Source organism: Mytilus galloprovincialis, chromosome 10 (genome assembly GCF_965363235.1).
Source record: "Mytilus galloprovincialis chromosome 10, xbMytGall1.hap1.1, whole genome shotgun sequence".
Classification (NCBI taxonomy): Eukaryota; Metazoa; Mollusca; class Bivalvia; order Mytilida; family Mytilidae; genus Mytilus; species Mytilus galloprovincialis.
Window position 1 is genome coordinate 2,320,640 of NC_134847.1, and position 22,831 is coordinate 2,343,470.

General features: G+C 34.4%; 1 protein-coding gene across 4 annotated transcripts; it reads left to right on the top strand.

Moving 5' to 3' along the window:
* The first annotated feature begins 6,916 nt into the window (after positions 1-6,916).
* On the top strand, positions 6,917-21,857 carry LOC143049645 (uncharacterized). 4 transcript variants are annotated; one of them, XM_076223248.1, is made up of 5 exons: positions 6,917-7,294; positions 13,051-13,436; positions 16,169-16,389; positions 17,563-17,872; positions 20,159-21,857. In XM_076223248.1, the coding sequence occupies exons 1-5, from the start codon at positions 7,119-7,121 to the stop codon at positions 20,407-20,409; spliced, it is 1,344 nt and encodes a 447-aa protein (XP_076079363.1). In that variant the 5' UTR covers positions 6,917-7,118; the 3' UTR covers positions 20,410-21,857. The 4 variants fall into 4 exon arrangements, with proteins under 4 accessions (XP_076079363.1, XP_076079364.1, XP_076079362.1 ...); XM_076223249.1 differs by having other exon boundaries at positions 17,566-17,872; XM_076223247.1 differs by having other exon boundaries at positions 6,921-7,294; positions 16,169-16,401.
* Positions 21,858-22,831: the final 974 nt, after the last annotated feature.

A 22,831-nucleotide genomic window follows, 5' to 3' on the forward strand; every position in this document is an offset into this window, starting at 1 on the left:
GTATGCAGTTATATTAGCATTGGTACATCTCATTAACATAGAGATTAATTTGATCGATCCTCTCCGTTATGGTCTATTGAGTTCAAAACTTCTGAGTTTTCATGTATTAAGTTTGTGATTAGGTCAGTTCAAGGGGAACTGTTGGTGATAGATAGGTCAATGATAATAGGTATGCATTTGTATAAGCATTAGCACATCTCATTTCCATTGTATATTATTTTGGACCGTCCCCCTCAGTCATGGTCTATTGACTTGGAAACTTTTGCTTCATTTTCATGTATTATTTTGTGATCAGGTCAGTTTAAGATGAACCACTATTTTTAAGTTGGTATTTGGTATACCAATGATTTGGCATTTGCAAGTTTCATTTCCATGGAGATTATATCACCCCAACCCCTCATTATGGTTCACCGACTGAAACTTTTACATAGTTTACAAGTTAATGTTTGTGTTAAGGTTTGTTTAAAGGGAACGACTTAAGAAAAGTCTATGGTATTTGGTATGCAATTGACACATCTGATTTCCTTTGAGATTGTTTAGCCCTGTACCTTCAGTCATGGTTCATTGACTATGAATATTTGCATAACTTACATGTATTGATATTTTAATTTCATTATTTGCATTATCAAAATAACAAATCAGTGAGACATATCACTTTTTCCGAATATTTTTTACCCATTTTTCTCTACTATTTATATTTTGTCACCTCATTATCTGTTCTCTTCTATATTTGTAGAGGAGCACATTAATTAATTAACCCCCATCAATACTCTTATAATTTTGATATTCTGTATATGGCCTTATGCAAATCATGAAGAGAATCTTGTCAACAGCAACAACATATTAATAATGGTGCTCCTATTTTGTTGGTATTTCATTTGATTCCACTGTTTTGATAACATTGATTGTGATACTGTTCTTAGGTGTATGTTCACTTGGTCCTGTATGAAAGCAAGGTCGTGTGTAAAAATTGGGTCTGAAAAATATATCAAAACACAGCTTTTCTAACATAAGTTCATACCATTTTGATTTAACTGTTTTGCACCACTTGGTAAAGTTTTAACTGAAAAAAATTGCATCCATGGGGAAATGTTGAACAGCTGCTAATAAGACAATATATATCAGTGTGCGTTTGACTGCGTTTAGTTCTTTCTGCTTTTATCAGCTCTTTAAGGTTGGCATTAAGTTGTGGACTTTTAAACAGTTATTGGTCTCGGGCATCGCTAAAGAGACATTGCCAAAATTCGCATCAGTAATTTTCACCTTTAATATTTTTGTATATTATATATTACAAACATTGGTTTGTCCTGAAAAAAAGGAAAACAACACGTTTTAAATTACCATGCATCTGAAGCACTTTTCAGGATTTACCTATATCAGGAACTCTCATAGCTGAATACTAGTACTTGAAAGACAAGGATGCATAAGAATCGAAATAGTTGAAGAGTTATATATATTACGTTAACACATCTCTTTTAAGTTAAGTTAATAAAAATTTTGAATTAACTATTTTGCACCTTCTTCTTCTTTTCTGTATCTTCCTCCTGCTAATGAGGAGCACATCCAAACGGATTTTAAGAAATAGTAGGCTTATATTACACGGGCACAAATATCAATATAGAATGTGAGGCTTATGTTACACGGCACAATATAATCCATTTTAAAAGTATTCCACATAGAATGTTATTTAAAACTTCTATCATAAAACTATGGACTGTTTTAAATGTTAATATATACAGACTAAAAATTTCAGACTGAAATTTTTAAAAGCTAAAAAAAGTGTTTATGTAAACGGTTTTGTAATCAGCACAACATAGCAAGACAAGGCCACTAATATTTGCTACTGTTAATCTAGCAGGTAAGCCAAGCCACACAGATTAAGCCATTCAATAATGCTATAGTTAAGCATGCTAAAGTCCAAGCACACAGATGATATATAAACGATAGCTATTGATTAGTCACTATGGTTAATACTGAGTACATACATGTACCTCTTGGTAAAGTTTTCAACTAGATTAGACTGACAAAACATGCGTTGAGTGGGGAAATGTTGCAAACAACCGCCATCCCAAAAGTCGTGCGAATTTGAAGTTTCAATAGATTGGATCTTGTTTAATTTAAGTTCAGTGGCAATTTATTTTTACGTACAAATGTATAAAGGCACTGGCTACGGTTACATGGAAATGTAACAATAATAAAAATATTATTGTTACATTGGAGACTAATTGCCGGAATGCAAAGTTGGGTGAGGAACCGATTAATTACAAATGTAACAATAATTACTGAGGCTACGGTTACATTACGTTATTGTTACATGAAAAACAGCAATGTACGCTAGATTGATTAAACTTAAATCTTCTATAGTTGTATTGCTTCATTCTTTCATATGTACTAAACAATACTTGTAATTCAATACTGATAAATAATAAAATATTATTATTCAACCAATGGTGTACAAATTGAATAGTTTAACTACGTATTAATGGTTTTGATGTTCTTAAAGATACTACTCAAGATTAGGAGTGTGACTGTCAAAGGCGAAAAATATAGTTCAATGGTTTCACTTTTTTAAAGTATTTAACTGCACACAGGTCTACTCTTATTACTGCCATTATACTTTGGACCAATTTTGTTTCTGGTGAAAATAAAAATGAAACTTGGGATGCGTTTTAAACGAAACTGAAACAATATCAAGACATACATTTCATACAGCTTTATAACTTGACGCAAATTGATAATCAAAAGCAAAGTTTGCTAACTGTTACTTAAATACTAAGAAATTATGTATGTACGTATACTATACACGTATCCGTGGAGGACGTAATTTCGTTCATCAAAAATGTGTCGGACTTTAAAAACAACTTACTGGATTTGTAGAAATTGTCATTGTAAATAAAAAATTACAGTAAATAAATTGTATGTTATAAATGTATGTAATAAATGTCCTCGACTTTTATTATTTCGTACATATATATATTACTAGTCCCATCGTACATTGCTTTTTTTCATGTAACAATAACGCAATGTAACCGTAGCCTCAATAATTATTGTTACATTCGTAATTAAACAGGTCCTTACCCAACCATGCATTCCGGCATTTAGTCTCCAATGTAACAATAATATTTTTATTATTGTTACATTTCCATGTAACCGTAGCCAGTGCCATGTATAAACTACCAGTATGAGAACAAATTTAAGCAAAACATCAAAGTTTATCAGTTAGTCGACCGTGATGGAAAGCGGGAAATTTGAACTGCCACTAGTATTTAATAGTGGTTAGGTTGGTAAGCCACCACATGCTTTTTGTCGTGCATCAGGTTATATTCAACTACCCACGGGGATCTAGGGTTCAACTTGAAAGGATGCAGAGAGTTGCACACAAGTTTTAGGTCAACTTGAATTGTATAATCATTTGTGGGCATTTTTCGACGACAGGTTGTAAATATAATGCAGTTCTTCAGGGTATAATCAGACTTTGGCGGGTATATTAATTTTGTCGGTCTCTTGATTTACATTTTCGCGCCTTTATATTGACAAAACGGATAAGAATAAATCTGTCGTCTGATGTCTATAATCTGTCAAGCGGCACTTATGTAACAATGATGACCATTTACACGTCTTTGTTGTAATTATATCAAATATTGTTTAAAAATTGACAATGGTCAAAGTTCCGCAGGGGATTTAGGAATAGATTCGATAAATAACTTTTATTGCCAGGTGCTTTATCTTTGTCTGTTGCAAGCTTATTTGGCGGGAAATACTAATTGAACAGATTACAATTTTGACAGGTTTTATAGTGTTTCACTCGAGATACAGATAATCTGAAGAGATTACACATATTTGTAATCTTTCAATCGGCTTCAAGTCAAATCTTACAAACATATTAAATATTTCCGCTTATGTAGTTAACGTTATATTGAGATAATGAAGAAATTTAAATCTAAATGTTTGCGAGTAAAATTGTGAAAAATAACAAACAAACAAAATTGAATTGAGTAATTACTTTTTTAAACCTTACAATTTTTAAAAGAATATAGTAACTCAATAAAAAAATCGAAAAAAACCGAAATAAGTCCAAACCGAATTTCATGAAACTGAGAATATGTTACATTAGTCTCAGTACTGAAAAACGGACTACTTGAACATTTTCTGTTCTTAACAACATTATGATTGCCAATGAAACAAGTTAACTGTATTTACTAGCCTGATACCAAAGGACAATGATGTTCTATAAGTCACCTTACGACATTCAACAACAACAAAAAACAAAAATACCCATACCATAGAGCGAACATGGGGTAATGCAAATTTTCCTGATGTATGCCAAAAAACAACAAACGAAAAGTTTATAATTAAAGGCTCTGGGCTAGGGACAGGCACATACCGAATGTTGAACGGTAAACCATGTTTGAGATCGCTGAACACGCTTGGGACAGTGATGTTTCATAACGAGATTAGAATAAAATGTAAAAATCAGTTGATGACTCATCAGATTGACACGAAGTACAGAAAAAAGTCATAAAGTACCGATATAAAAGTAAATACATTCCCTGATCGCAAGATCAAAGCCAATTATTCTAAAAAGATAAACCATGTTAGATAGGTTTTAATGAAAAGATGTCTGACAGTTATAAATGTAACAATAAAGGAGATGAGGTATGGGTGCTAATGGAACAGCCATCCACCAAAGTTCAATTAAAGTGGATGTAAGCAATTATAGGCAACCGTACGCCTTCAGAAATGAAAAAACCCTGTTTAAATGCAGGCGCTGAACATGAGGTTTTGACGAGATTTATCAGAAGAAATCAGAAAAAGACGAATTTCTTACATGATAAAGCGTCATGTTGTTTGACTTCGAACGCGTTATTTTGATTGACAACAGCAGAATTCGTCTCCAAGTGACTACCAAATATGACATCTGATTTGACAAGTTAACTCATTCTTGTTTTTAGTGACATACTACACCAGCGGTATTTTCTTGTTGTGTTAAAGACCCATTGGTAGCCTTCGGCCGTTATTTACTCTTTGATTGGGTTGTTGCCTCTTTGACATATTCCCAATTACCTTTCTCTATTTGATTAAATATCGATACAAATATCAACGGACCGGCTTCCTTTTATTTTTCAAATCTCATTTTCAAGCACATGCATGACTCTTTTGAAGGATTGTTAAGTAGATATAAGAAGATCATGTGATATATAAGTGCAAATGAGACAACTCTCCATTCAAGTCAGAATTTATAAAAGTAAACCATTATAGGTCAATGTACGGTATTCAACACGCCGGGAACATTGGCTAACACCAAGCAGCAACCCCACAAATGACTAGTGTAAAACCATTCAAACGGAAAAACCAACGGTCTCAGGCGCGGATCCAGAGGGGGGGTTCCGGGGGTTGGAACCCCCCTTTTTTTTTGGCCGATCAATGCATTTGAATGGGAGCATATAGCTGGAAACCCCCCCCCCCCTTTTTAAAATGGCTGGATCCGCCCCTGGGTCTAATCTATATAAAAAACGAGAAACAAGAAAGTAAGGAATATTATACACTAGGAACAAATGATAGGCAATTGCCTAAGGTTGCCTTGACTAAAAAGACCAAAGCGGGCAAAGTTACACACTTCTAATCCTCAATTGAAGACGATCTGTTACTTTACCCAACTTGGTCTTTTTGTCCAGGCTATATACCAGTCTTTGCCAATTCGCCGTTTCAGAATCTAATGCATCCTTGGTATTATTTTCAAACGTATACAACAAAACGTCCTGATTGGTTAAAAATGCAATATACAATGGAAATTTAACCAATGACGTGACGTTATTTTCATTTTGGGGAACGAACAATGAAATTACCCATAGTCCTTTAGATTCTGAAACGGCCAATTGCCTGTCATTTGTACCTAGTGTGGAAATGAATTAAAGTAGAGTAGTGGTAGGAACACCATACCCCAACTTTGAATCTTTCCCCGATTATCGTTCTAATATAGACCAGAAATAATTCGTATTGTTGTGATTCTACCCTTGTAATTCGAATCAGTACAAGCTTTATTAAGAGACTTGCTATTTTGAAAAGCTGTAATAATCTTGGATTCAAACTTTTTGTCAGTTAGATAAGCCAAAATCTGCATATCAATAAATATTCATGCTACATGTATGTCACTGTCACTGACATAAAACGTATTCCCTTTTGAAAAGTCGTAAAGAAATTGAAAGTTTACAATCGTGCCAAAACGAAAACTGGACACTTATTAGCTTTTACTTCAACTTATATTTCTGAAAGCAAAATTGTGTTACTGTACTTGACGTTCCAAAAATGGTAAGTATCAGCACGTGGATTTAATTTCATCTCTTCTCTAGATGCGTATGGTCTACTTTTTTCATTATTAGCAAGACAAGCCGTTTGTAATTAAATGTCATAAAAAAGAAGAGAAATCACCTAAAATTAATTTTGAAAATACTGTAAGAGATGCTCAGCTATTTTTCGTAGATTGTTTCGTTATAAATCAGGTATTTGTTTTTCTAATTTGATTTGTTTTATATTTTGCTTTTTTTTATATAATGTGCTATTGTTTCTTTCGATTAATTCGCCACTTTTTTTTAGACATACAGCTTTTATACTTTAATGGCCTTGGGCTGTTATCTGCTCTTTGGTCGGGTTGTTGTCTCTTTGACACATTCTTCATGTCCATTCTCAATTTTATATGTTGTTTTTAATTAGAAAGTTCCGAAAATTAGAGTTTTTATTGGTTATTTGATAAAAATAAAAACATAGTTTCTGCTTAAGTAGCATTTTAACATTCTTTCTGTGCGCATTTGAACCAATTACTTGATCAAAATAAGCAATGAATACACAATTTCAAACCTTTTACATGATAACATTTGCATTTCAATTTTAAAAACATTCAATTTCAAAATGGAATCATTCTTTCAAATTGCGTTCTTTTATTGTTAGCAGTGATCTAATTCATTGATCTCCAATCGATATGCATTTGAAGCCAATATAGTATTTTTTCCAGTAATTGAGTATTCTGGGATCGATATTCCGCCATAACGTGTATCTCATAGCATCACCATAAATGTATTCCTATATGTGTCGTCAAATGATAATGTAAACAAATCAACAAGATGAATTTGGAGACCGAAGACAATCCGCCGAAATGTTCGGACGAGGAAATTAAACTTCCGGATATTGGTTGCACAGGCATTCGAAAGAAAATCAGGGAAAAGTGGAAAGAAATTCTTACAAGTGTGAAAAACATGGAAATTCTCAATGAAGATATTAATAAGCACAAGAGATCACTGTAAGTATATATACTGTGGGAGACCAGTCGAGATTTAAATATCTATACCGTAGTAATGCAACTGATATCCCCGTAAAGTTAATGTTAGTCTTGACATGTTTATTTATAGTGGATTGGGAAACAAGTTATTGCAACTTAAATAAATCCCTTTCCACTTTGCGGGTGCGAGTGCTGCCTTGTAGGAGGGTGGTAATGCGCTTTAGCGTCAGGCGTCAAACAGTAATTTTCGGCTACCGTTAGCGTCAAATTGGTTAAAATTTTACCGTGATTCGTCAAAATATCCTTACCGTGATTCGTCAGATGTCTCAAATAATTATCGTAACCGTTATTTTTGGAAAAAAAATAGCGTGATTCGTCAAATTCAGCTGATTTTTTTATCGTCTAAAAGCAAGTACATTTTATCGTCATGCACTAAAAATTATCGTTAACGTCATTTGGCAAAATATTTTACTGTTAAATACGTTATGAAGGTACCCCCATTACTACCTTCTTGTAGCGACATTAGCATGATCTTTTTAGAATCTATATACATACAAGGGCCGGGTGTCGTAACACGAGTCAGCCATTTCTCGCCCCCTCCGTTTCTCAAAACCATACTCGCAAATGGTGTCAAGGGAGAACCGAAAGTACCCTGAAAAATTCAATTATTATATATCCAACATCCCAACTTCAAGTTTCCACCATTTACACAACTGTACAGTAGCGAATCGAATGATTTTTGTAAACAGGCTATAGTTCTCCGATCAATTATCTTTTATTTCCCATTTTCGTTGTGATTTCAATTTTTTGGTTCCCTTCTATAAGATTGTATCATTCTTTGAAGTTCATACTATCCGGCGTGTTCCATTAGCAAATTCCGAAAACTGCAAAATATATCCCAAATATTGATATCGCCGTTTTCAGCCATTATATTAAAATTGAAAACCAGTGATCGGATTACACGCGCCCCTTTGGTGCTACTGAAGATAATATTACACGCACTTCTGAATTCACATTATATGACAAGTTCATTACAATGTCCGGACAAATAGCCACTCCGTAGTGGGCAATTACTAATCTATAGTTTAAATTTTAATTATAGACCCTTACCAATTTCCGATTTTATACTTTACTGCATAGCAAAAAAAAAACTTGTACACTGCATAAATATATCACACTGGCTTCTATACTGTAATTTCACTCACACAAAAACTGGGGCGTTTGTTACCGACAACTCTCGTCACCGATTTATACGACAATAAAATACTGCCATAGCTTTCATATTCACAGACACTGGTGTATATTTGGTACATAATACATCCGTAAACTGCACAATAAAGCTACTGTAGCTTTAATATTCACAGACACTGGTGTATATTTGAAATAGAATACGTACGTAAACTACACAATAAAGCTACTGTAGCTTTCATACTCACAGACACTGGTGTATATTTGGTACATAACACCTCCGTAAACTGCACAATGCAGCTACTGTAGCTTTCATACTCACAGACACTGGTGTATATTTGGTACATAATACCTCCGTTAACTGCACAATAAAGCAACTGTAGCTTTCATACTCACATACACTGGTGTATATTTGGTACATAATACCTCAGTAAACTGCACAGTAAAACTACTGTAGCTTTAATACTCACAGACACTGGTGTATATTTAGAACAGAATACGTCCGTTAACTACACAATAAAGCTACTGTAGCTTTCATACTCACAGACACTGGTGTATATTTGGTACATAATACCTCCGTAAACTGCACAATAAAGCTACTGAAGCTTTCATACTCACAGAAACTGGTGTATATTTTGAACAGAATACGTCCGTAAACTGCACAATAAAGCTACTGTTAACTTTAAACCTGCAGATACTGTTTATTTGGTACCCTACAAAACTTTACCGTAAACTACATGCCTTTTTGGATACAATTATTTTTTGCTTTACACTACCAGATAAAGTGTACTTGGTACAGACTGAGGGTACAGAACAGCTGCGGTAATTGCATGGATGAGACCACAGTTTCACGATTATCGATGATGTGGCAAAGCTTTAGGGAAAGGCACTGAAATAAAAATCAACTTATATTTTCCCTTAATTTTTAATTCGATATGATCCCTCAATAGACAAATACATGTACTTTAAACATATACATTTTCATATACAGATACTATATTTGTAGGACTCTGAAACGCGTCGGTACTCCGAACCGCGATGGTCACGCTGAAGTGCGATGGTTTGACGCTAAAGTGCGTTTTTGATCACGCTGAAGTGCGATGGTGGTGTTATATAGCCATTCTTCCCCCATGCCAGTTTTTCCCCCGGGGGACAAACTGGCATGAACCAATTCTTCCCCTGGGGAAATTTTGGATCATTGCCATTCTTCCCCCGCGGAAATTTGGCAATACGTATACATATTGTCACTTTTCCCCCATGCCAATCTTTCCCCCATAGAATAGATTTCACTATACCGGTAGTATTTATATCAGTCTGAAAATCAAACCCAACAGAGTTGGAATTAGATTTTTATTTCCAAAAGTCCGTTTACATTTTCATCGGTCTGTCTATGTGTCTACTTGTCTGTCTGCATGTTTAACAGTCTGAGTTTATATTCACCGGTCCGTCTATGTCTAATATTATGTCTACAGGTCCACCCGTCTGTCTCCGTGTTGACTAATCTATCTACATGTTTACAAGTCAGTTTACGTTTACACCAGTACTAGTGTGTCTTCATCTCTACTAGTCAGTGCATGTGTCCACCAGTCTGTCTACATGTCTACCAGTCGGTCTATATCTCAATCTGTCTGTCTTTATGTTCATCAGTCCGTCTATATATTTTTTTGCCGTCTGTAATTGCATTGTTTTGGGTATTATTTTGTCTGATCGTCCGAATCTTCAATATGCTGACATTTACATGCATTCTTTTGACCTGGCAACTTACAACTTATTTTTGTTATTTTTATTTTTTACAAGGTGTATACTCCATACTAATACCATAATCCTTTGAACTGCCAGCAAGTTTCCATACCACATCTTCTTATATCTATTATCATTCTCGGGGGAGGTAGGGTGGGAGTGGGGGAGGGGGTAGGAAGGGTCCTGATTCGGAAATCCCGGGCTTAAAAACACGAAATCCCGCGGAAATAAATTTAAATCCTGACACCCCGAAATTCGAAAAAAAAAAAAAAAAATTCCCGGATCCCGAACGGTTAAATCCCGAAATCCCGAAACACCCGAAATATATATCAAATGAATATTGATACGATGAAGGTTTGGTAAACTAATAAAAAAAAGTTACTATTCTTTTTTTTTGGATAAATATTTATAAAATAACATTATATTTCAAGGGGGAAAATTTAGCTTCTCGTCCTATAAGGGGGAAAAATTGGCCTGATCCTGGTTTTCCCCCAATCTCACTAAGGGGGAAAAGTTGGATCATGCCAATTTTTCCGGGGGGGAAAATTGGATCGATCCAGTTTTTCCCCCCGGAAAAAATGGCATGGGGGAAGAATGGCTATAGGACACCGGCATTGTGACGCTATCTTGTTGACAGGTACACCGAAGTGCGATGGTGGTAACTCTGAAGTGCGATGGTTTACTCAAACTACATTTTCAATACTTTTCATGACGACATAGAAGTCAATGTGTATGCTAGAAGCAGTCTTCCAGTTTTTAGGATAATAAGAGGTTCATAAACTACAAATACTACGAAATACGGGGAGGATTGATGGATAAAGGAATGTTAACCTTCTGTTACGATTTTTTATTTCGAAATCTACAAAAGGCCCCTTTTCACGTAGGATGGAGCGTGACATTCTCTAAATACATATGGGTCTGTATACAGACTTTTAGAATCATAATAGTACGGTGAACGAGGAACTCATGAGAGAAACAAAGAAAAGACAAACTATTATAATGAATGAAGAATTATGTCCAAATGTAACAAAATGAAGATGACGATCTCTCACCTAGTATGCAACCATAGACAATAATGAATGTTGCTTTATATATTAACTATTAAAAATAAACTTTTTATAATAATTGCAAATATTTAGGTTTTAAACTAGCAATCATTCGGCAAACAGACCATCGCACATCAGCGTACGGACCATCGCACTTCAGCGTACGGACCATCGCACTTCAGCGTACGGACCATCGCACATCAGCGTATGGACCATCGCACATCAGCGTACGGACCATCGCACTTCAGCGTGCGGACCATCGCACTTCAGCGTACGGACCATCGCACATCAGCGTACGGACCATCGCACTTCAGCGTACGAACCATCGCACTTCAGCGTACGAACCATCGCACATCAGCGTACGAACCATCGCACATCAGCGTACGGACCATCGCACTTCGGCGTAGACCATCGCACTTCAGCGTGACCATCGCACCTCAGCGTCGCCATTGTACATCCGAGTCCTACATATTTATGTTGAGAGTGACAGTGAGCAGACTGGTGGCCTCGATAATCTATTAGAATTTTTTTCATGGGAATTGTTTCACACTAGTTATTTCGAATCATTTATTTTGTGTTTCTTTTTATAATTTCGGACTGTCCAATTGGGGGTGCGGTGGGTTGGGGTGTGTGTGTGTGTGTGCTCGAGACCAATGAAGAGTTTCATTTATGGCTTATCAAGACTTTTTACCGGCTCGACTACCGGTTTTTCTAGTTTCGGGTCCCCCTTAAATAATTTGCCCTTTCATTGTCAAAACTAAATTCTGCTTTCATTAGTAACTATGATAGTACCTCCCCTTTCATATCCATTTTTAAATAAAATTCGGACTTACTTTATAAATTGACCATACGCCGATATTACATTTTTTTTCTCATAAATGAAAATTCATGCAAAAATTATATTTTTATATAAAAGTTAGCTAAATAGAATTTAAATTTTTACCAATCATTTGAGATTTAAAATGGCCGCCATGATTATCAGTCCATCGAACGACTTAATATAATGCTACAACGGCGGTGTAGAAAATAGAACTATAAAATCAATTTATATAAAAATCTTGCACTCAAATATCTTTATTCGAAACACTGAAGAAGTATTTACTGCTTGCCCTTTTTTCAAACCGTTTTAAAATTGTATTTAAACATTTATTTTAAATTGTACAATGTTCACACCCATCACATAGCTGGTAAAAGCTTTTAACAAGAGAACTTGACAGATATTCGAATATAAAAGAAAAATGCAGTTTATATCGTTGTTGTGAATTTATATACATTAAATTAACCAGGTATGCGCAGCTGTCAACGACTATTTCTTTAAACTGGATCTATACATCAAGTCTAGAAAACGACCATATGTCACACCGCTGTTCATCGATTTCGCTGGAAAACGACATTTTTGCTGGAAAACATCATCGGCTATGTTGCTGTGGATTTCTGCAAAACTTGGATTAACTATTCGGTTAAATCTAGAAGAATGTCAAAAGCGATAATCACTAAGATAGGTCTTGGTGTTGGGTAAGATAGTTTGTCGTATAAAAAGCGCGCGTTCGTGTGTCAAACTTTTTAGGGAAATATTTTCTTTAAATTAGTCTTGTAAGTAAAGGATAAAGCCAAAAGAATTTTTGAGTTTTAGGAATACAGGCAAATCGTTTTTGCTTTATTTCTCGTCTTTTTTCTGTATGATTCATTAGTTGATGCTGCATTCATGTCTACAAAGACTGCGCCCTTTATGAATCACGCGTCCATGATACATTTTCTATAATCTTTAAAGTTTTTCACTTTTAACAAACATGTCTTTTGCAGGTTCTTGTTCGCAACTATTGGCCTTATAGCAACTGTTCATTTAATTGTGACGCTTCTCATCAACGCATCAGGGTATCGGACGTCGTCATTGGTGAACCACGCCCACTTTGACAAGACAACAAAAGAGTGCCTTGATAACGAAGACTGTCCTTGGAATCTTGTGTTTTCAGAACTCGGTGATAAACTGTTATTATTAGAAATGGCATTCAAAGAGCAAGCTTCCGCACGAGAGGGAATCGAGAACGCCGTGAACAATCACACGACAACACATATGTTCACAACAGGTCGTTTGTCTGAACTCATATCCAGAATTGAGAACTTGACAGTAAATTACGAACAAATGGACAAAAGAGTGTCATCTTTGTCAAGAAGATTGTTTTCAGATGGTAAGTAAATGTAGTGATATTATATAGATATAGGTCAAACTTTCTGTATACGAAAAATAGTTGTTGGATTTTCGTCGATAAGAAATCAGCACAACCCAGATTTTAACTCCTAAATATATTTAGCCATCTATTGTAAAATTGTATACTGTAAATGAATAGATTGTATATGTAAATATATTCATGATATGATTATATACTGTTAAATTACATGTATTCACAACATCATGATAGAAAAAATATTTCGATCTTGAAAATTATACAATTGCTTTGATTTTTCGGATTTTTAAGAGTAATTATACTATATATATAAAGTCGTCATTTAAGAATTTGTTGTTTGTTTTAATAACACCAAGGTCAAAACAACAGAAAATAGCCTTCGGCCACCAACGAGTCTTCGTAGCAGCGAAAATCCCGTACTCAACGGGTATGGCTTTCCTATGGCCCCTTAACAATAATATATACGAGTTCAGCGAAATGGATGCACCACTAAACTCCCAAAAAATTACAGAGGAACCAAAATGAAAAACACACTTGACTTACATAGTCTAGAGAATCCTGACTAGGACAGGCGAAAAAATGCGGCGGGGATAATAAATTTTTGTGAGATCTCAACATTCGCAAGAATGCCGACAATACGCGTGGTGAACACATACACAACTCACTGTTGAATTCAGTGCATTCCATCCAATCTTAAAAAAAAAGTGCGCTCTGTCCGGGAATTAAACTAACGTTATCACAAGGATACATTTGGTTTAAAACTTATGCAGAATATTTCTTATCATTTATATGCAAAATTATTTAATTGGATATAGCTTTTCTAAAGAGAATTTTTAATGTTTTTCAATTCTGTGCATGTGGATGATTTTTTCTCGACTATCCTAGATACCAGGAATCTGTATGTATTCAAATCTGATTTTTCTTAATCAAATGCATAATTTTCAATTTTTATTAAGATTGGTAATCCTGAAAAAAATGCAAAGAAAAACATATTATATTTGTCGGATTCAATGTAAACAATGTTTCTTTGAAGCGACACATTAGTGAAATTTATCAAGTGTTAGTGTAACCTAAAGAAGGAACTTGGTGACATGTTGACCTATTCTGCATTAAATGCAAGTTGAGAGCTCTAACGATTCCAATTTAAAGACCTATATAATACATTACTTGGGTCCTTCAGTTACTTTATAAGTAAATTGTATGAATATAAACCATATACTTAGAGCATTAGTCATACGTACAACCTGTTACAGCCTTTCAATATATTTACATTGAACATGCAGTATGTACGGGATATTACAAATATTCATGTGTATAATATTTGATCGATTTTGGACGGCAACGGATTTTAATTCAAAGAAAGAACTATACTCATTCTTTCAATGATATTTTCTTAACTAATGAAAATGAATAAGATATAATGCATGGTTATAGTATCAATAATTTGTTTTCAATTTAATCAGACTTTTTTGCGAATCCACTTCAAACACACTGCGCAGTGGCGGATCCAGAACTTTTCATAAAGGGGGGCACTGACTGACCTAAGGGGGGCCCTCTCTAGTCTTGCTGCAGTGATTCCCTATATAATCAACCAAATTTTTCCTACGAAAGGGGAGCCAGGGCCCCCCAGCCCCCCCCCCCCCCCCACCTGGATCCGCCTATGCTGCGAATTTAAAATATGTGTAGAGTGCAGTACTGCGATACTAGTGCAATAGTGTATTTTTGTTGGAGTAAATGCTTCATATCATTATTAAGTATTCTTTTAACAGTCGTTTGCAGAAATTGCTTTAATAGAAATTCCATGTTGCCATAAGTAATAAATAACTAGACCTAATACTTTTACACAATGCCTTAATGCTTTGAACTTCCAAGATGATATGAAATCTCCATGTAAGCCAGTTCTACTTCAAACTTATCGAGTGTTCCTATAAGCCAATTCTCCTTCGAACAGATTAATTATTTTAATAGTTTGAAAGTAACTCAGACAGGGGCGGTTCCATGATTTTTTTTTGCGTAATTCCATCTAACGGAAAAAATGTTTTAATCCAACAGGAGGAATGCGTTCATACTTTACACCCCCTATATCCGACTGTCAGATGTATTTCGATATCGAGCTTGACTTGAGCGCAAGAGACTGTGACTGTTACTTTTGTTCATGAATAATGCCACGAATATACCAAGTTCTGATCTTATAGTTCATTAAAAGATATTTGTTTTAAACTTCTGCCCTTCTTGGTCGTTTGTTACTGTTCAGTACAAGATGTAATTTGTCTTTGTGAAATGAGGTTACTGTAGTATTTGAAAAAATGTGTTGAGGTTATGCAATTGAATCTTTCATTTTTTAGATCATCTTTGTACAGATTATAATTTGGAAAAATTTAAATGAAATATACGAATCTTTTAATTGATCCCTTTTTAAACACACTGCATTTTCTTGATCTTAGCGTCAACATTGTTGTTATTCAAAGGATGCCACAAAACAATCGAGACATTTGCATGTGTCCACATTTTATTATTGTATCTCATATAAACCCTAAATAAGTAAGCCCGGCGTATGTTGACATAACCCAAATAACAAGTTAAATAAATTGTTCAATATTTCTCTTGTTATAAATAAAGCCATGCTAGCAAATGCATTGCCAAAAGTTTATAAATTGTCCAACCGTTAGAAATCAAGCCGTGCTAGAAAATAAAATGCCGAAAGTTATATAATTGTCCAATATTTGCTATTTCAGAAATAATCGGTTTCATTTTATTCGTTATTGTAATGGTTGAGGTGGTACGACAAATTAGACCTCACGTGAGACCGTTGATTGATCTGATAAAGAGTAAGATAGCCACCATGAGAGCAAAGAAGGCTCACATGAATGGTGCCGTCATGAATGGTATGACAGAGAATGAGATAGACAGACCGAAGGATGAAACAGACACCATGATAAGAAAAGAGGAGAAAAAGGTTATGTTTCAGGTATTTAACATTGCTAACGCTGTACAGCGAAAAAAAAACCAAAAAAAAAACCAAAAAGACCTCACCATGCAGACAGAAGCTGATTTTCTAGTATTTGTCCTGTGAAATTAAAATTATCTTTTTCTTAAAGTGTGACTTTTTCTTAAAACACGATAATTAAAGTGTACGAGCGTGAGAAACAGGAAAAACAAGCGAGGTCCACCGATTTCTTCTTCTGTTTCGTATGGTGTACAAATAAAGTTCACAATGTAAGTATTTTGTTTTTAGCCTGCAGTTAAACAGCGATCCTTTAACATGTAGGTCAAGGCTCCGTGTTGAAGGCCTTACTTTGACATATTTTTTCAATAAGGATTTACTTTTACGATGTATAAGTCACAATGTATAAGAAGTTGAAAATTAAGTTTACAATACGGCCTTTAACACGGATAGCAAACAGCAAGCTAAAAAGAAAAGAAGGTGTGGTAGAATTACCAATGAGACAACTATTCACACTGAGATATCAAATGACACAGACAACTATAGGTCACCGTACGGCCTTCAAAATGAGCAAAGTGATACCGCATAGTCTACTATAAAAAGCCCCGAAGTGACAAATGTAAAACAATTCAAACGAGAAACTAACGGCTTAATTTATATACAAAATTATGAATGAAAAACAAACGTATAACACAGAAACAAACGACATGAATACACCGTGTTTTGAGGATCATTTAACCTCTTCGAACCCATAACTTAATTTTAGCAGGGTCAAGAAATGAAAAGAAAGCATTAAAAAATATCAATATATTTTAAGCGATAAGTAACGAGTAAGGAATATATAAGGAATGAGTAATGAATAAGGCATAAGGAAGATATAAGGAATAAGGAACGAAAACGTAATACGGAATAAGTAAGGAATAAGGAGTAAGGAATACGTAACGAATAATAGAAAAATAAATAACCAACTTGACGAAATAATGGTAAGCATACTTTATTTGCGAAATCTCATAAATCAAACTTATGAAGTAAGGTCAAATATCTGTAGTTAAGGTCATAAAGTTTTGAAGTACTCTTTTAAAATCTTACAAGTTAAGCTTTAAATTCTGACACTTTAATAAATTCTATTCTCAACAATTTTTAAGTAAACACATTTTTTACAGCTGCATCTTATATCTTTTACAGCAGACTAACTCTCCTAACATATCAATGATACCAAAATTAGGAATTTTGAAGAACGAAGTCTGTATCGTGCTCTTCAAGTACGAAAACATCCCTGTCTACACAAACGTTGTGGAGGCCATGTTGAACCAGTTCTACGACGTCAAAGTCGCCGCTGTTTCGCATCCGTACTTCATGATAGAATCACAGAAAGACATAAACAGCATTCCACATGTTAAACTTTTCATCGTAATTTGTAATAGTCATGGTAACCATACCAACGGAGGTCGTGACCTTTTGGCTGTTTCGTTAAAGATAATGAAACGACTTGGAGGTATGTAATTGATTTTTTTTTTATCTTGGCCACGTTCACGACGAATTATAACCTTCAAATACATAGTATGGTCTGCTAAACGAATTGTATATGTTGCGTTTAAAAGCAGAGCGTATAAAAAAAATATAATTCAAGTTGCTCCCAATTTGAGTAGGAGTTGACATTCATTTGACAAAAAAGCTATAAAAACGATTATATTAAGGCATACAAAGCCACTTTCCACTAAAAGCTTAACAATACAGAAGCATACCGTATGTCGTGTTCTTTCTTTTAGACGCAGTATGGTAAATATATCATGAACGATACCAATGAATGTCTCTTCAGTGATGCTTAAGGCCAAACTATTTAAAAATCCAAATGTTATCAAAAAGTACATCTATCCTGTACTACAAACTATTTGGTGTTTTGTAAACTACATGTTAACAATTCAAACGAAAAAACTAACGGTAATAATTATGAAAAAAAAATAACCAATAAGTGATAAACATATCTGCGAGACAGCATCCAATGACAACCACTGAAAACATGCCCCTGTCTTGGAACAAGCACATGCAGAAATGAGCTAGTTAAACATGTGAATGAGCGCAACCGTAGATACAGAACTGTCTTTACTGTATATGATGCCGAAGTTACATAAGTGTCCTAAGGACCTTACCGACAACGCTATATTATTCAGTCTTTTGAATGCTCCATGATATCTCTATCTAAATCATTAAAACCAATTGTTTTAGCAATCAAAGTATGATTTCAGAACAAATGTAATACTAAATTCTCTATAGATTTGGATACTAAAACATTCCAAAGATCTGTTAAAAGAGTACATTCAGTCTTAGTCTCGTCTCCTTGCAAAAGTATTACAAATTCGACTTTTCTATCCTTTACACTGAGCCTTTGCACAACAATTTCTCATTCCAAAATAAAGACATCTTGAAGCACTATTTATAATTTTCACACCGAATCTACTGACAGTATCGTGTATTAACATTTCTACAACATTTGTAGAGATCCTTTAATGCAGATCTACTGATACAATATTATACTAGTGTTGTCAAATCGAACACTTTTAACTAACTGTTTATTCGGATTAAGAGGTATAAAGTTTAAACGATTTCGCAGATATTTTTCGCAGACAATGTCTACAGGACGTACAGCGTAGTACTTTATAGTGCCAAGGAGACAACTCTTCATCCAAGTCACAATTTGTAGAAGTATTTAAAACCATTATAGGTCAAAATACGTCCTCCAACACAGAGCCGTGGCTCACACCGAACAGCAAGCTATAAAGGGCCTCAAAATGACTAGAGTCCTTTCATGCAGGAAAATCAACGGTCTAATCTACTAGTATATAAAAACAGAAACAGTTATGAACCACATCAACAAACGGCAACCACTGAACATCCGGTTCCTAGTATATATGAGGGGGAGGACAGGGGTAAGGGAGACAGGGAGAAAGGGGGTAGGAGAAAGGAGAAAGGGGGTAGGAGAAAGGAGAGGAAGGCTGGGAGAAAGGAGAAAAAGTTGGAGAAAGGAGAAAAAATAAAATAGCTCTCCTTTAAAAAAAAATTCTAATATTTCAAGAAAAAAAAATCTCAAAAGGGGATGTTTTATTCTAATGGGAGAAAGGAGAATGGGGGTAGGAGAAAGGAGAAGAGGAGTGGGAGAAGGGAGACGGGTACCCCCTGTCCTCCCCCTCATATATAAATGTATTAAATGTTTGCCAATTAAAAAAAACCCTGATTTTATTAGTAATTAACAACAAAACGAGGAACCTTGGTGTCATTGTTATATCATTTAGGGGCATGGCATTGCCAACAACTATTACCGGGTAGTGCAAGAAAAGATCAGAAGTTGAAAAAAAGGCATTGTTCAAAACAATCTTCGTTAGGGTTCATTTACATATTGTGACATTAACAGAGCAATACGTTCCAACTTTGTTTTTTTCTTAACGACTGTCAGTATGTACTATTATTTCAACATCTCGTTTTTAATAAACAAAAACACATTCTGAACCCCACCCCTGAACATTATAAAACAGTCTTTAAAACTGGGGAGGTCAGACCCAATTCAATATTTTATTTATGTCAGACAAGTTTATAATTGTTATGTGTTTTATACGTAAATTTGTTAATTGAACTTTTTTTTTAAATATGTTCTATTGTATTGTATTGTATCTAATTGTATAATTGTTTGTTTGTATTGCTTGACCCTGTTGGGAATAATTTTGCAATAGATATATCATATATGACATATATATATTAAAATTTCAATAATTCTCTTTTTTTTCAGCGACAATCATCGTGATAATAGGGAATGATGAAGGTTCCGTGAAGCTGCCATCTCACAATCTCTACAATACCAATTTACATCTAATAAATTCAATAGATATGATGCAAGAACTTGCCTATAACAACTTAGTGTTCAGCGTCCAACATGAGATGACGTCATTCCATCAAACTAGTCACTTTCGAAAGACTATAAAGACAGTTTTAAATGCCAGACTAAATGCTCAGTGCAGACATTTGCTTAAAGCTGACTGAGAACATTATAACAATTCACATTTAAAATCGTGAGCTTGCATCTTGGTAAAGATTTGGAAGTTCTTGTTTAGAAGACACAATCTCTCCGCATTCTGACCCCTCCCTCATTCCAAACAAGTCCTTTCGTAATATAGCTGTTTCATATTGAAAAACAGCGCCGCAATTTTAGAGACATTTTCGTAAAAATAAAGTGATTATGATATGATCTTGTTCCTGTGTACTTCTAAACGAAAACGTTTGTATGACGATGCATAGAGGTGTGAAATCCTTTTGGAAAGAACGGACCATAGAAGAACAGGGGAAAAATCTAGATTAGAAAAGGATACATCCCTATGCATATCACCGTCAACATGTATTAAAACAAGGCGCAAGATGATTCTAATGACTAGTTTGGAAAACGGGGCGAAAATGCACGGCAAGATTGTGCCAAGTAAAAAATAACAATATTCAAAAAGATTTAAGTGGGATAACTTTGACTTCTTTACTAGTATTATAAATTTATTTATTTGTATTTATCTATTTATTAACGAGGCTCCTCATGGGGATTGGATAACGAATTGTCAATTATTTTGTTATAAATGTATACAATTGCATCCTTAAATTTTCAAAGATTAATTGTTTAGATTATGAGATTAACAGGTAGCCAGCCCTATGAGGAACCTCATTTTTTATTCAACAAAAGAGACGAAAACTGTCTGATATATGTCAAAATTCGCCCTGTCCAATTTCATTAAGGGAACAACCACTTAACTTCAAGGGACGTTATGGCTTGTCTGTGTCAGAAAATTTTGTTTTGCAACGCTATCAATCAAATTATTTTTTTTCAATATTTAACACTATAAGGTACGGGGGAAATCTGGATTTAGAATATTGTTTTTGTCATCTGCTTGGTCAGATTATCTTTTTTAATCAAATTGGGGATCAGAATCTTTTTTTCTTTAACGTTAAATGGTTGTTCCCCAAGAGCAAACAGTTCCGTCTTTTAGGTTTATTAGTGTGATTAGAGTTTTTTTACCAGTTTTTGTACGACTATTACAATTCATTATTTCTTCCTAATCATTTTGCCTATCTCTAAATCGTCTTTATTTCATTGAAACTTAAAATTACCATGCATTCATAAATTATATATATATATATATATCATGCTTATTTTTACTGGGGAAGCTTGGTTTTAAAAGTAAATGTGTGTTTGTGTTTGTTTGTATGAACATTGTATTATGAATATCCTGTATAAGAATAATAAAACTATATGACATGGTAACGAGAATTGGCGAGATGTTAACACTATAATTTTCAAATAATATTTAAATCACGCTCAAGATTTACACACTGTAGTCAATATATCTTTATTACCATTCGTGTGAATGTTTAGTGATTGTTTTTCAAATGGATGCAAATTATTATATATTGTTAATTACTTTGCCAAAGAAATAAATATTTTTTAATAATCCTTTTTAGTGATTTTAACCAGATGACTATATAGATTAAGATGACGTATGTCGAGTTGTACTATTATGTTTATTTTTGTTTTGCCGTTTGGGTCTTACATGCGACAGTTAAATATTTTGAAAGTTCGTCATTCGTGTTTGAAATAAACAATGTACTGTCTGAGTTGTGTACATTTTGCGGTTAAATGTTAGCAGCGAAAATAGTGATAATTTTTCGATATGCAGTATGCTCCCTTCTTACTTCTGTATAATTTCTAATGTTCTTCATCTTTGAAATTCAGTTCACATTTTTGGCGGCTTGAGCTATCTGGTATATGTATATCAAAAAAAGAAGATGTGATATGATTGCCAATAAGACAACTCTTCACAAATTGAGAGACCAAATGACACAGAAATTAACAACTATATATATATGTCATATATAGATCTCCATACGTTCTTCAACAATAAGCAAAGCCCAAACCGCATAGTCATCTATTAAAGGCCCCGAAATGACAAAGGTAAAACAATTAAACGAGAAAAAATAACGGCCTCATCTATATGTATACAAAAGAATGAACGAGAAACAAATATTTAACACAGCAACAAACGACAACCACTGAATTACAAGCTCCTGACTTGGGACACGCATATGCAGAATGTGTCGGGTTTAAACATGTTAGTGGGTGCCTTACCCTCCCTTTCACTTAGGACAGTTGTGTAACAGTACAAAATAATGACGAACTATAAAAATCAGTTGAAAAAGGCTCAACTTATGAGATGGATACAAATAGAAATACACATAACAAAAACAGAGTAGAGGTGGCCGGGTACTTGTAAATCCCAACAAAAACAACCTTAAGTACAGATCTGAGAGTAATAGCAGTTATTGACAGCTAGTTCAAAGCCAATAACAACTAATGGAAAAAAAACATGCATCTAAGACAAAATTATCAATCAATACACACCCAACATGCAATGGATTTAGTATAACG

What these genes read in the sequence shown, in the direction of transcription:
- LOC143049645 (XM_076223247.1), top strand. Translation starts at nt 7,119, where the DNA reads ATGAATTTGGAGACCGAAGACAATCCGCCGAAATGTTCGGACGAGGAA. An exon ending in AATAAGCACAAGAGATCACT is followed by an intron (nt 7,295 to 13,050) that starts GTAAGTATATAT and finishes TGTCTTTTGCAG; the next exon opens with GTTCTTGTTCGCAACTATTG. An exon ending in GATAATGAAACGACTTGGAG is followed by an intron (nt 17,873 to 20,158) that starts GTATGTAATTGA and finishes CTTTTTTTTCAG; the next exon opens with CGACAATCATCGTGATAATA.